This window comes from Martes martes (genome assembly GCF_963455335.1).
Source record: "Martes martes genome assembly, chromosome: 1".
NCBI classification, from domain to species: domain Eukaryota; kingdom Metazoa; phylum Chordata; class Mammalia; order Carnivora; family Mustelidae; genus Martes; species Martes martes.
Window position 1 is genome coordinate 75,201,886 of NC_137888.1, and position 15,919 is coordinate 75,217,804.

General features: G+C 34.2%; 1 protein-coding gene across 2 annotated transcripts in view; it reads left to right on the forward strand.

The window, feature by feature from the left end:
- Nucleotides 1-15,919, forward strand: part of TSC22D2 (TSC22 domain family member 2) — a 48,248-nt gene that overhangs the window by 7,574 nt on the left and 24,755 nt on the right. Inside the window, exon 2 of one of the 2 annotated variants that reach the window (XM_080800441.1) lies at nucleotides 6,628-6,699. The exons of the other annotated variant lie outside the window; for it this stretch is intronic. Within the exon in view, the coding sequence (XP_080656567.1) occupies nucleotides 6,628-6,699 (72 nt within the window). The remainder of the gene's footprint in view (nucleotides 1-6,627; nucleotides 6,700-15,919) is intronic. 2 annotated transcript variants of the gene reach the window in all.

Genomic DNA, 15,919 nt, shown 5'->3' on the forward strand with positions numbered 1-15,919 from the left:
CACAACTAACATTTGTTTAAAAGAATGAACTCTCATTAAGTTATACATTTATAAGTGATGGTTATGTGAAAATTCTGCAGATCATTGAGTAATAATTTTAATAGTATTCACCTAGGACGTGGACTATTAGTATATGCTTTGCTAATTGGAGTAAGCAAGACAAATAAGTGACATCTGAATGTTAAATTACTTAGAGCCTCCTTTCCCCATTAGCTTTCACTAAAATATGATGAAAGAATACTAAATATAGGGGCGCCTGGGTGGCGCAGTGGGTTGGGCCTCTGCCCTTCGGCCCAGGTCATGATCTCAGGGTCCTGGGATCAAGCCCCGCATCGGGCTCTCTGCTCGGCGGGGAGCCTGCTTCCCCCCCACCCCCGCCCCGGTCTGCCTCTCTGCCTACCTGTGATCTCTCTCTCTGTCAAATAAGTAAATAAAAATCTTAAAAAAAAAATACTAAATATAGAAGAGAAACTGTAATTAATGGGCCATTTATTGTAAATAATGCTGCTGTGTGTTAAATGTTGGCAGTTCCTCTTCATTATTAAACAAGAAAATTGTTTAAACTTTGAATGAAAGATACCTAAAGCAAAGTTTAAAACCAACTAGTTTCTAAGGGAGAGTTAGAATTAAGTTTTACTAAATAGTTATGTGAGTTAATCCGAAACCCATCCTTGCTACGTATTTGGTCTACCTAACCTTTGAAAACAAAACAAAAAAGGAGATGGAGGCTCTTAGTCAAATAAAATCAGTAGTGTGCTTAATTATGTATTAGCATATAGTATGAATGACCATTACAGGCAGTGGAGTTAGACATGCCTGGGCTGAAATCCCAACTGTGCTGCATACCTGAGGCATTTGACCTTCAGGCAGTTATTTAGTTCTATAAGCCCCTTGTTTCCCCATATGAAAAATGGGGTTAATAACTGTATTGCACAGTTTGAGAGTATTAAATGAAGTATGCAGGTAGTTCATAAACAGTCCATATATAATATGTATGGCAAGCATACATTACAGAAATGTTAGTATTTCATTGTCCACAAACTGTTTTCCCAGATCACACCTTAACGTGCTATAAATCATACCAAGAGTCTTCAGTTTTGATCTGAAAGTGTAATTACATGGTGTATGGATGTAATAACAGAAAGGGAGACAGTGTTTTAGGCCAGAAAAGTCATGATGTTGTAAAACATATAGCTGTTGGGTTCTAATCCTGGCTTTTCTAACACTTAATTTCTTCAGTTAAGTCTTTTTTTTTTTTTAAGATTTTATTTATTTATTTGACAGAGATCACAAGTGGGCAGAGAGGCAGGTAGAGAGAGATGGGGAAGCAGGCTCCCTGCCGAGCAGACAGCCCAATGCGGGGCTCGATCCCAGGACCCCGGGATCATGACCCGAGCCGAAGGCAGAGGCTTAACCCTCTGAGCCACCCAGGCACCCCTTTAGTTAAGTCTTTTAACTTATCTCAGTATTCCTCATTGGTAAAGTTAGAATTTGAGACTTGGTCAGATTTTAAGATTCCCTGTGTATGGCTTGATACATTTAAACGTGTTTCATAAGATAACTGCCAACTTAAACCTTCCTGCCACCAGACTATCATGTGACAAAAAACAAAACAAAACAAAAACAAAGCTTCCAGATACTCATCAAGTAGGTTGAATACCCAAGAAAACTTTTAAAGTGACAGTCATTCAACCTTTTTTTATGTTCTCTGAATAGTAAGTACTGGGATACGGAAAAAAAGACTATCCTGCCCTCCCAAGAACTCAGATTATATGCAGATAATTATCAAATATATGCTTTCATACATATCATAGGCTGTGATGGAGTAAAATATAAGGTACTATTGGAACAATTTAGGACATAGTTAGACGTGATATGGGGAGGAAATAGACTGGTTTCCGTTTAAAATTAATTTATTATCTAAATAGGTAATATGTTTAAATAGTTCTAAATATACAGGAATATAAACTGAAAGTATCTCTGCACTTCTGTCCTCCAGCCACCCAGTTTCTGTCCTCAGCATCAACCTATTATTACTTGTGCATTCTTCTGAAGCTAACTCTTGGACTGAATCTTCAAAGGGTGACTTAGGCTAGGTCACTGTTAAGAGAAAAGGATGAATTTCTGAGTAGAAGAGGATGGCAGTTTGTGTAACAGTGTGGAAGAAAGAGATGTCAGTTTTGGGAAATGATGTGATTAATTTTGACAGCAACCAGAGTGAAGGGCTTAAATGTCATGGTGAGAAATTGTGATTGTTTTAATCAGAAGATTATGGTTGCTGCTAAAGGTGTTTCTTGAAGCTTTTATTGTTAAAGTAGTATGTATCTTAGAACCATTTCAGTACGCTTTTCAGTGATTATTGTATTTTTAATTAAAATCTTACAAAAAAGTTGTGCAATAAGGAGATCTTGTGGGAGCTCTGAGTCCCAGAAGTCAGGATTCTTATCCAATGAAATATACTAAATAGTTTGGTATACCCAGCTCTAAGTTTAAGTTCTGTTTGCCTGAATATTACCTTAATAATGATGAAATATTGAGTATATGTTAAGGTACTCTACTAAAAGTTGATTTTTATATAGCATGATTTGGAAAGTGTAATCCTATATTAAACACAAACCAAGCTTAATTTTGTGAGGCCTTATGTATACATAATCTCATTGAGTTTTTCAGCAACTGTAAGGAAGTGTTCCTCCCTTTTTTATGGATTAAGGAAACTGAGGCCTTGAGGGTTTGAATCACATAGTTATTAAGTAACAACATATATTCAGACTTAGGCCTTCTGACACCAAACCCAGTGCTCTTGGATATTTCCAGAGTTAGTTTTATTTTATTAATTTGCTTACTATAAGATAGGAGGAAGGAAGGCTACTGTGGCTACTGATCTGTTGTGTTGTAACCCTTTACCTAAAGGATATTTTTAATCATTTTAAGTCCTTAGATAATAATATTGGAGATGGCCTGTTGTGCTTCCCTGGTTTCTATTTAGAGATCGCTAAAGTTGAGTTTTGACATAAGGGAAGAAAGTATTTGCTGAGTTCAGGACTCAATGTACCTCATCCTTTAACATTCAGCAATTTTCATAGCTTAGTTTTGAGGTGTGGAATGTTTTTCCTCTCTGTTACAGTTACCCTACAAAGATAGTATCTTAGCAAAGCAGGTCGATGTATGTCATATTTGAGTCACTCTGTGATGTACTACTTTCATGTACTTAGAAATTAATAGGATAGGTTATTTAGTATATAAAGTCAGGAGGGAAAGGATGTATTTTATTCATTGGTTTTGAAAAATGTCCACAAATGGGAAAACAGCATTTTCATTTCGGTGGCTGAAATTCAGAATAAACCACGCCTCAGTCTCCCTAAGAAGCACTTTATTGGCTTTTACTTAGATTAATAGTTAACATTGACATCAGATATGTTATTAGAAAACTGGTTTCAAATTTTATTTCTTGGGCAGAAGAGAATTTGTGACCAAAGTTGCATAAAATTCAGTATTTCTTTCTAATAAATTTTTAATGATCTTGGTTGCAACTTGGTGCCTTCAAATTACATAGACTATATAGCCTTGAAATGATCTCTAATAACAGTGTTTTTTCCTTGGGCTATCAGTTTCCTCAATTTTATGCCATCCCAAAACAGATGATCAAGCCCCTCAGTATTTACAAATGGCTTTTTTGAAGTTCTTGATCAGCTAGTTTTTACAGACTTCTTTAACATATGCCTGTTAAGCAATATTTTGAGACTAATTGTTGCTATTTGCTAAAAGTCCCTCAAGTTTATGGAAGACATCCCTGCTGAAGTATTAGAGAAATAAAAAGTGTCATATTTTATAAGCCTGTCTAAATGTTTATCCTTGGAATCTAGACTCTTTAAATTTTTCTAGAGTACATAGATTGTATTACTCCATACGGTTTCTTCATTTTAAATGTATGTAGAAAGTGATTCACTGCCAGCTTTTGCAACCTAAGTGTATTTGTTCTGACATGTTGAAGACTTTAGATACATTTATGGTATTTTATTTCATAGGTTCCTTTTTTGCCCCAAGATACACAACTAACTGCAGATACATTCTTTTTTCACTTCTACATTTGACTTATGAGAAACATTTCATTTTTAGAGTCTGTGCTGTAAAAATGCTGGAATCTCATAGCTTAAGTCATATGATTTCATTTAAAACCAATTTATTAGGCATATGAATTTGATTCAAATTAAATATATATGTATGTATTTTTCCAAAATCGGGGGATCTGAAGTTTTTTTTTTAAAGAATGTCATCCTTATAAATATATTATAAATACTTTTTAATGAATTTTAAATTCCAGACTTGCAGAATAACCTCCAGGTTTACCTTTTGTTGTCTCATATTTACTCCTTTCCTCTTTGAATCATTCTGTTTTAAATCCAAACAGACCTGTGTGAATAGCAAACCTGTCCCCCTATGGTCCTGGGTAAGCCTGGTTAAAAAAAAAAAAAGCCAATCAAGTCTTCAGTTGGTTCAGTTGACTTTCATTTAAATTGGTAGACTGATTCCAAGTACAGTGAAAAAAGCCCCTGCCAAATGTATCTTGAGAGGATATAAGCTGTTAAATAAATAGTGGTCAGCAGCCTCTTAATCCTTGATATTAGCAGATCTAATCAATATGCTTGATTACCTTGGACCCAGCCTCTAGAGAAAAGTAGAGAAAGGGTTAAAAGCATAGAAAGGAGTTAAAGTAGGTAGAGCAGACAAAGAGAAGTATATATACTGAAGTTGCCAATTAATCAAATAGTTGCTTTGGTGGTACTCTGGCATCTAGTGTCTGTCTGCCTTTGCTAATTTTGGATCATCTGAGAGGTACCCTAGTGGTTAAAATAAAAAATGCCTTTTAAAAAATGTATTTTAAAAAAATTCAGTAGGTATTAAGACTGAGTCTTAATCTGAATTTTGAAATCATGGAATTCTGTTGAGTATTTATTTTGCTTACTGATCATTGATATTTGATTGCTATTCCAGTAGAATTTGGAAATAATTTTTTAATGGTACTAGTAATACTGTAGAGACTCTCTTAAGATGCTTATGAGGGTCTCAGAATTGCCATGTTGTATTTGAACTTCATTTTGATGATAAAATAATAGCTATTATTTATTGACCATTGACTGTATATACAAAGAGCTTTATATATAGTCTAAGTTCCTTAACCTCCCTGCAAGGCTAAATCATATCACCATTTAACTGACAAAGAGACAGACCCAGAGAGGTTAAAATTGAACTCCACTATATGTTTAGCATAGTGATTTAAGAGCGTAAACTTTAGGACCAGATTGTTACCTACTAGCTCTGTGACATCAAGCAAGTTACTTCTGTCTGACCCGTTTCCTTATTGGTGGGATAGGAATAATAATAACACCTGCCTCTTAGGGGTGTTGTAGAATTGTGTTAATAAATGTAAAACACTCATAATTGTGTCTGGTATGTAATAAGTACTTAATGTGCTTAGCTTGCTGTTATTCTGCTACAGCATGGGTCAAGGATTTTAGAGGTAATATGACAAGTTTTTGCTAGCTCCCTAATATACAGGTTGGGGTTGGAGAAGCTATGGGAAAATGCTGAGGTAGAGGGGGAGCTATTAGCAGATTTGTCAAAAGTTTAAATAGTCCCCTAAGAAACCACTCCAGAGATGTGAGGTGAATCATGTAGGCTGGGAGCTCCGGGATGAGCCCATCAGTTAAGATTCTATGGTTATAGATAGCCCTAGGGAACATATCTCCAGGGATTGGTAGAAATGGATGGTGATTAAGGTGTGGGAGCTCTTACCTCTTAAAGGCCCACTATACTAATGTAAGAAATTTGAAAGGTGCCATGTAATTGCTGCACCATGTTTTACCCTAATCCAGAGAAACCACACATAAATAAATGGATTATGAAGGTAAAAAACATGTCCAGTCCAACCCAGAAAAGGACTCAGTTGTTCATCATCAAACTCTATCAAATAGATCCTGTTAAGAATTTTTATATTATGGGAGTGCTTGGGTAGCTCCATCGTTGGGCATCTGCCTTCGGCTCAGGTCATGGTCACCAGGGTCCTGGGATCGAGCCCTGCGTGTAGGGCTCCCAGCTCAGCGGGAGGCCTGCTTCTCCCTCTCCCACTCCCCCTGCTTGTGTTCCCTCTCTTGCTGTGTCTCTCTCTGTCAACTAAATAAATAAAATCTTTAAAAAAAATTTTTATATTATGAAGGTGTAGCTTAATTTATTTTACATGAATCCTGTACCTGGGAACAGCTTTGCTAAACTGCTAAATGTTGAGAAACTTATAAAGGCATCTCATGTAGAGTAGTGTTGATTAGGCTGTGAACTGGTCACATTCATATGTGTTTAAACATATGCACACACACATAATTGGATGCTCTTTTATCCGTATTACCCCTTTCTTTTAGAACTGTGATCCTGAATTGTCAGGGTCTGCTGGATTTCATCCAGTTTTTTTAATTTCTTTCAAAATGTTTTTAAGCAAGCTTATGTTGTGTTTTTTTCTTTTTATTAAAGCTGTACACTGTATTACAAATCTAAAATCTTCCATCTTTTTTTGAAAAGTAGTGATTTTACTGTACTTTCTCAACCTCATTTCCATTTGATTCTTGGATCTCACAGGAATCCTTCAACTGCTTTCTACCAAGCGTTCCATTTGAACACGTTTCAGGAATCAAAGAACCTCTGGGATAGGTATGAATACTTAACATATGGAATGCATACATGCAAAAGTGTATGCATGAATTGCTTTGCACTGTACTGGTTTCTCATCATTAAACCTAAACTTTATGTGTCATTTTGGGGGTGGGGGGAAATCACATGGTACCTAGCATGGGACAAAGCAGCAAAATAAACCAAAAGAGCAATCTATATTTTAAATAGAATATAAATATACTTTATTTTTTACTTCACTTTTAAGTATATTTACTTTCTTGAAGGACTTACGTATTCTGTTAAATCTTATTATATGGAATATCCACTTATCCTTGTATATTTTAATATAAAAATATATTCTATAAAATTAACTACAGTTAGTTTACTTTTGTCCTATTTTATATGATTTCTCTGTGAATGCCTTAGTAACTCAAAACGAAATGTCACTTCATATTAAGAAATTGGGAAAGGGATAAGACCAAGGTATCAAAGTAGAAAGTCATTGTTAATCCTGTTGAGAAACTTTTCACATCAAGCTTGTTTGTTAGAGTCCCTAGACCTGCCTGCATTACCGTTTTGTAAACTCCTAAAACAGTTCTTCTCATAGAAATGTTATATAAATTTTGTTTTTAATTTTTTAAAATATAGAATGAAGTCTTAAGCGTTCACTTATAGCAAAAGATAATTTGGTTTATCTTTCTGCTTAACACACATTTTAAGTAGTATATGCTGTGTACAGTTATTTTGCTGAATATTTATTAGCGCTCCATCATTCTGTGTTTAATTACTAGAACAAGCACAAATGCTGTTTTAAAAATTCACACAAAGCTTTGTTAGATTCTTTTAACTCTGCCTGGCAACGCATTTGTGTCCTCTGGCATAGTTTGGATACTACTCATGGACTTAACTCCATCTCTTTCATTAGAAAAGAGTATTGCTAAGTGCATGTACATGTCATGTTAAGACATGGTTTACATTGCCTACAAATGGTAACAGTCTTTTAATTCTTAGGCTTGATTTGTTTGTGTGTCACTCTAAAGAGATTTTCTAACAGTGTCTTTTCAGTGGTATGTTCCTTAACTGAAAATGTTTTAAAATAGTTACTTGTAGAGCAAGAAGTTCTAAAATTTATAGTACAGTGTTTATAATTTCAATTTTGAAATTGTACAGCTGTATCAATGTAAATTAAGACATAAATGTAAATTGTGGCATGAAGCAAACATGAATGCTCATTCCTACGGCTTATCTGATGTAGCCAGGGTGAGTACTTTGGGTTGTACTTCATTCTTTTCCATTAGATAAAGGAAAAACAGCATTCTATTTAGAGATGTAATAAGAATAGTGATAGTCATATGGTAATTTATTTCAAATAGCTAAATTTTGTAAGCTACTGTGTTACCAATGTGAATAAGAGCTGTTATTTTCATCAGAACAGTGTAGAAACATGTGAGCTTTATTTTTTATAATTTTGACTTAATATTGAAAGTTTTCTTTTGTTTCCTTATAAAACCACCATAGAAGTTGCCTACTCATCATTTGTTGTTACAGCTAAATACTTCTTACCTGTTTTCTTTTTTAGATACAGAAATATTTAAGGTATCAAAATGAGGCAAGTTGCTTTATCTGTGGTTACTCATGGGTTGAAAGTATTTTCTGTTCTTCTTCTTGAAGCCTGTCATCCAGAGCCAAAGAAGTTAATAGTGTGTTAGTAGTATGTTAATGCCAAACTATAATCAGAATTTATATTCTAGATCAGCCGTTTTTCACTATAAGTTGGCCCTTTGGTACTAAAGTGACAGGTCCAACCCAGTACTAGTGGCTTCCTTTTAACTTTGCAACTAGCTTATGAAATTTTTAATTGAGGGGCCTGGCTAGCTCAGTTGGAGCATGTGGCTCTTGATCTTGGGGTCATGAGTTTAAGCCCAATGTTGGGTGTAGTGATTACTTAAATAAAATAAAACCTGAAAAAAATTGTTTCCGTTGATAAGAGCAGTAGGCTAGCTTTATTAATTCTAACTATATGACCTCCGTTGGCAAATATCTACAGACTTTTTAATAGGTATATGAGCAAATAAAGTATTATGGGAGTATACATTCTTTTTCATTGCAGATGGAGTTGAAGATTTATGTGTGTTAAACTTTAAAAAATAGTAAATATAACTTCTCCTGACCATGTTTGTGTTAGATTTCACCAGATTGCCTTGTTCATTTTTTTTACTGTTATAAATTACAGATTTTTAAAACAATTTTACTAATTTGACAAATAAGTATTTTCCAGGGATGATTCTGTTAAACAGAACCATTCAGGAGTTTATGGGACTATAAATCCCTTACATTATCTACTTAGTTTGAGGTATAAAATTGCTTATTAGTATTGACAGATACCATATTTCAGGTTCTTGTTTATGAAATCTTGGAACTCATTTTCACTAGAGACCGCTTTAAAATTTAAGCCCTGTGCCAGTTTTCATTAAACCGGCCCTAAATAGCTGAAGATCTTGGTTTTGCCTTACTTGAAAGTCTGGAATCTTTTTTTTTTTTCCCCAGGATTCTTTTAGCAGAGTATCTTTTAATCAAAATACAAGTAATTAATATACCTTTCCTCACATTGACTCGGAGTTCCCTAATGGCCCCTTTGTTTCCTTCTCTATTTAAATTAGAATTACCAAATTGAGAAGCTTTTCACCCCTTTGCCTCTGCCTGTATTTAGAAATTCTCTTGCCACTGATAGCCCGTGCCTTATTCAGTTATTGTACTAAAGTTTAAGCTACTGTCAAGCCTTCCTTTCCTTTTTACTATAGGTCTGCCATTGTTCTCTGTCTTCCCCCCTCCTTTGTTATTTGCAGAGTACTCAAGGAATCAAGCTAAAACCATCACCAAATATAAGGACAATTGATACTGACAGCTCAAAAATAATACAGACCTTTCCTAGGAAGTGCAGAATGTTTGCATTGACTGTTTATTAAAATTAATAACATAGTTTCTGTAATTAGCTTTCTGGAGATTATTTTACTGTAGTGATAGTGATACTTAGTGATATTCTAGCCTGTTGGCATTTCAGAATAATAACTTTAAATTTTGACTTTATACTTTTCTTCTTTAAAGAACAGTTCTGAACTTAATTATTGGCATTGCTTTGTTACATTGACAAAATTAGTTTAGAAACTTATTTTACTAATCACTGGGGAACAGGCTCTTGTTGGAAGTCCTTTGTCTGCAAAAAAGCTGAGGGTAACAAACACATTTACCCTCTTGTGTATATCAGGTCAGTAAGGTAAAGGAGCACTAGGGAGGAAGAAAGTTTTGCCAGATAGACCAAAGGAAGGAATCGGGTAACTTTTCAGGATTTAAACTCATTGATAAACACATGCAGTATTTCTGCTTTAATGAAGAAAAAGCACAAGTGCAGTTAACAAATGAGAGTAACAGTTGCTAGGTGCACTATCCCCATGAGTTGGCTTGTCCTTTCTTATGATAGCACCAATATTTAAAGAGAAATGAATAAGGAAAGCAGTAGTGCACATGGGTGTTGACTTAAAATGAATGTCCAAGTTTACGGTCTTTTTACTAGGTACCTGATTTCAGTTAAATTGTCTTGTTTAGTCTTTTATTATAGTGATTATTCACTTACATCTGTTTGCATCTAGTTTAAAAATTACTCGATTTAAAAAGTCCTTGTTTAAATCACGTATTTTGTGTTAGAAAACAGGTATTCAGTATTTGCTATCATTGTTCCTGTGAGATTTCATTTTTGAAGTTAGGAGTAGATCAGAAATAAGCTGCTTATATGAGATAATTTGTTTTGTTTTATTCATTCTCCAAGAAGCTTGGGTACATCATTAACACCCACCATACTTGCTTACCCAGATGGTAAAACTCAGGTTTCAGAGCTTGGCTAATCTAGTTTTTGAATGCTCAGTAATAAGACATTTTAAAAATCTTTTTATTGAAGTATATTTTGTATCAGAAAGGTACACCATTCATAATTTGTACGGCTTAAACTGAACGCATCTGTGTAACCAGGACCCAGATCAAGACACAAAATATTGTAAGCTCCTTATTTTGTATCTCTCTTCTTTCACCTAACGTTTGACATTCATCTATATGGCTCTGCACAGTTGTAGATCTGAACTAAAGTTGACTTGAACAATGCAGGGGTTAAGGGCACTAACACCCTCCTCCCCCTGTGCAGTTGAAAATCCAAGTACAACTTTTGACTGCCCAAAAACTTAACTGTCTATAGCCTGCTGTTGGCTGGAAGTTTTACTGATAAACAATCAATTAACACATATTTAGTATGTTGTATATATTATATATTGTTTTCTTACAAATTAAGAGAAAAATGTTATTAAAATCATAAGAGAAAAATACATTTAAGTACTGTAAAAAATTCATGTATGTTAATCACTATACTGACTATGTTGTACGCATGAAACTAAATATATCAACTGTGTGTCAATAAACATAGATGAATAAGATCCTTATTTATCTGTACCTGTGCAGTTCAAACCCATGTTGTTAAAGGGTTAACAGTACGTAATTATGAAGAATCACCATAGTGAGTTACTTGTTGGAGACTGTTACTAGTCAAATATCTCTCCTTATTAGGAGATATTCTCTACTTATTAGATGAGGCTATGAACCCTAACTATTTTGTAAGCACCCCAAATATATTCTCTAATAATTTGTACTTAGAACTTACATGATTTATTATGTGATTACATTTCGACCTATTTCAGTTACGGATAACCAATAGAGGATAATCAAAGACATGAAATTAGAGGACAAAGTTTTAGTGACCTGACACCTTTTAGGACTGGATCTCAGATTTATATAAAAACCTAAGGATAAATGTTCAGACATTAAAACAGGAAGTTTTAGCTATTATTGGATGATTGCATTTATAAATTAAACAGTCTGAAGCATGTGAAGAAATTGAGAAATTGATAGAACTTCTATGTAAATTCAGGAAAGTTGAGATTTCTAAGTTTAGAAGGTAGAGTAAAAAATACCTAGATGTTGCCTGCTTTTTACAATATTGATTAGCAAGTTACAGATCTATCACAAAAACTAATGTAATTTTAGGCAATCTTTTTATAAACTAGAAAAAACAGGAAGAGATTATTACAGACCTACTGTACTCCATTTCTATAGGATAGTTATTCTAAATACAAAGGAAACTTGAAGTCACTTTCTTTATACTTTACCTGGATAGCCAGGGGGGTGTTTCAAGAGAGGCTTGAGCTTACTCTGCAAGTAGATGCATCTCTGCAAAATAGTCTTGCCATCACTATAAATTAACATTAATACAATTAATAACTCTCTTCCTAGCTATGTCAACAATGTTGACCTTGAATGAGATTTAAAGCCGCTTTTAAAAATCCCTATTCTGTAGAGTTTTATTCCCCCCACTTAGTTCTAAATGGGAAAGAAGAGTTAAGGAAAGCATTGGAATTGAGTTACTTCTGCTTTGTCATTGTTGGCCATGATTATCAGAAAACATGAAAGAGGGGTGTCTTACTAAGTCTAGGCACAGGTCTTTATCTCAGGGCTGTGAGTTAACACTGGCCTACTTAAAACTTCCAAGAGCTGTGTATTTGCTTAAGGAATGAAGACTAGCAAACCCTTAGGAAAGAATGCCATATCAGAGGTAATTAAGTGGTGATCACAATAGAGAAACCAATGAACTGGGTCTTGATGTGGGAAAAGATAGGTAAGAACATCATCACATGACTGAAAGTGGTAACTGTCATTTAAAATTCAAACATTTTATGTCTCTCAAGTACAGCTGGAGGTATTGGTCAAAGCTTCTTTAGAAAGTGACCTTTTGAGTTGGAACCTGAAAGGTGGGTAGAATTTGGTCATACAGAGTGAAAGACCTGAGGGAAAGGGAGAATTCCAGCTTGGGGAATACAGTGAGCTACTGTGAGAGTAAAGAGCATATGTGATAAGGATGGTTAAATTTGGTGCACAAATCATTTGAAGACAACAGAGAAGAGATACTGGGTTGGACAGAAACCAAAGGTAATAGAAAGGTAACGAAGGCCTGAATGAGGCAATGGAGATAAGGGAAGAATAGTTACCAGAAGGTAGGAATTAGACGATGTTACAACTCAAGAGATACGATAGGGAAGCAGTCAAATTTGACTGCAAAGTCTCAAATCTAATTGAGGGAATGGTGGTACCATTAGAAAGTATTAGTGAAAGAATTGGTTTGGAAAAGTGAAAATAATAGATTCTGGTTTTAACTACTTTTGGTTGAGTGAGCTGGTAGAAAGTCAAGGTGGAAACTCATTAACAACTGGAGCTGCAGACACACAGCTTGTTAGAGAAGCTAAGGCTAGAATATATTGAAGACCATTTATTTATTTGTTTCATTATTATTTTAGAGTTTGAGCTTTCGGAAAGGCAGAGGTTGTCAAGAGTGAGCAGAGTAGGGTAAGAGGGTCAAGCCAGGCCATTGGGAAACAATGCCTACTTTTAGAGAACAGGAGAAGCTCTGAAGAGGATAAGTGATCTTAAGAGACTGGAAGATTCTGAGACTATTATTTACTAACCAAAAAGAAGGGAAAATATTTGATTCTCTATTTTGAAAAAATTTCAATTTTACAGAAAAATTACAAGAGTAATAAAAAGCTCCAGCAATCTTACCGAGATTGAACTTAACATTTTGTTACACTCACTTTATTATCCTAACGTATTATCTAGGAACCATTTAAGAATAAGGTTCAGATATCCTGTCCATTTGACCTAAAAATACTTTTAGCATATGTTGCCTAAGAAGATTCTGTTATGTAACAGCAGTTTAATTAGTAAATTCAGGTTTGATATACTGTTATCTAATATGTAATAGAGAGTTTATATTCAGATTTTACAGTTGTCCCAGTGTCCTTCATGACCATTTTTTACCTGATCCAAGAGCCAATACGAAATCACAGATTACATTTAATTATCAAACACCTGTCTTTTTTCCTTCTGTCTTATATAAATAAATACTTTTCTTACATTAGTCTTCTGTAGGACTGTTTAAAGTTTAAATTAGAGTAGCCTAAAAGAAGTCCATATTATAAGGAGTGGGAAGGAGAGATAGGTAAGGTGCCTAAAATTCAGCTGAAACAGCTACTGGGACTCGAAAAATGTTATAAGAGGATGTCTTTTGTTTCTCAGAGTTTGGGGGGTGTTTGGGGGGGTGATGGCAAGACAAGGAGACCATGTAGACATTAATGTGGGTGTGTCTCTTAGAAATTGAAGTATATTCATGTACCAGTTATTGTCTATATCATGATTTATATGTATACACACACACACCTGTCTATTTGGGATTCTCATTATTTGGAATTGGAAAAAATAGTGTAATCTGAAGACATTTTAGTCACCTCTTGGGTTTACAGATTATGTATTTGCCATCCTTTATATTCTGTTGTGTCTTCCTAGTTTTATTCTGAGAGTTGTCTAAGGTTAATTGTGTACTGCCAGATTTTTAACCACAGATCTACATCTCATTGCTTGATGTGGTGTTTCAGTGGATCCTAAGCATTTCTTCTCTTCTTTTAGCTTTGCTATGACTAGCTGAAATGGGACACCTGCCATGCTGACATTATTTTCATCATATAACCAGACGTCAGAATTGGTGATGGGAAATTATTGACAGCTCATCCATTATTATATGCTTCTGCTTATGTGTTTATCACTTTCTCTAGTTAGTGAATTTTCTTAACGTAAGTCATCACAGCCTACCCTGAAAAATCACAGTAATATTATTTTCAGGGTGGAATTTGAGAAACAGTTGAAATAGATGAAAATAGTTGGTACGGTTGTGGTGTTGTTGTTAATTTATTTTTACTTTTCACCAGAATAATTTTAAGTAAACCAAAGCTTTGATTAGAACAGAAACTTGTATGTGTGAATTAATGTGTAAACTAATTTGCTAAACCCAACTTATTTTTTTCTGCAGAGTCTAGAACTCTGTAAAAAAAGCTTTTTAAGAAAAAAAAAAAAACTTACTGAACTTGTTCAGATGAAAAGTACATTTAAATATGTGGCCTGAAGTTGTTGAATCAGAACAAACCTAACATCTGTTTTTGTTTTATTTTCCTTCCAGTCTTCAACAATGAATAAATTTAAAACTCATACTTCTTTTAGTGTATTTAAACCTACAAATAGTTTTGCAACCTTTTGGGAAGAAAAATATTAAGTGGAATTATTTTATATTTTTGTTTCATTAATTTGGGTTCATACATAGTTAGATGAGAGAAATGACTGTATTCTATTTGGCATTCTCTTTGTGTGTGCATGTGCGAACTTGTACTAATATTCTAAATCACCAAATCAAGATATGTATTAGATTTTTGTGATGATCATATAAAGTATTCAAATGCATTAGTTTACCCAAAATTAGCTTCTGTGTTTAGGTTTCAGCTGACTACTTCTAAAACATTTTTCATATTTGGCAGAAATAAATTTAAATAGGTGGTAGTAATTTAGAACATGTATTCAATGATATATATCTTTAAGAAATAGCATTTTTATGCCATTTTGCTTCCTGGTTGGTTTCAGAGTTTAAAGATCTTGGTTATAAATACTAAAAGGTTTAGAAGGTGCTCATTGTATTTTTTTTTTTTTTTCAATTCTTAATTGTAGTATTTGGCTCAGAAATAGTGGGATATGTAACTTGTGTCTTGGAAGCCAGAAATGTATCTTACTGCATATCTACCTGGTGGTATATCAAGATAAAGAACGTATTCTTTCCCTACATCTACACACTATTTGAAGGGTAACAAGAAGGGAAAGGAGTTGTTTAGTTTGACTAATCCCCACTCCTGTTCAGAGTGACTGTTAACTATTCATCTTCAAAAAATTTACTTGCAGCATCTACTTCTGTTTTAGATATTGCTAACTTAGTTCAGAAAATATTGCTAAACGTATGACTGGAATGATTATACATGGCTTTGTTTTAAGAAAGGCGATAATAACTCTTAAAAGCGTAATATATCATGCTATCTTAAATTTTAAGAGTAACTGTATTTCCTAATGTTAGCTGTTGTTAGTAAAAGCTCAGTCAGATATCCTCCTTTCTATTAACAAAGCCTGTTATTCCTTATCACATATGTATTTGAATAATATATAACTGGCTTCCATCTACTTTGTTTTTTCCATTTTTATCTTCTGTCCCAACCCCCAATTTCTTTTAATCCTCTATAGGCTATTTCTACTCCTTTTGAAAGAATGAGGAGTATAAAAACATTTGTGAATGAACATG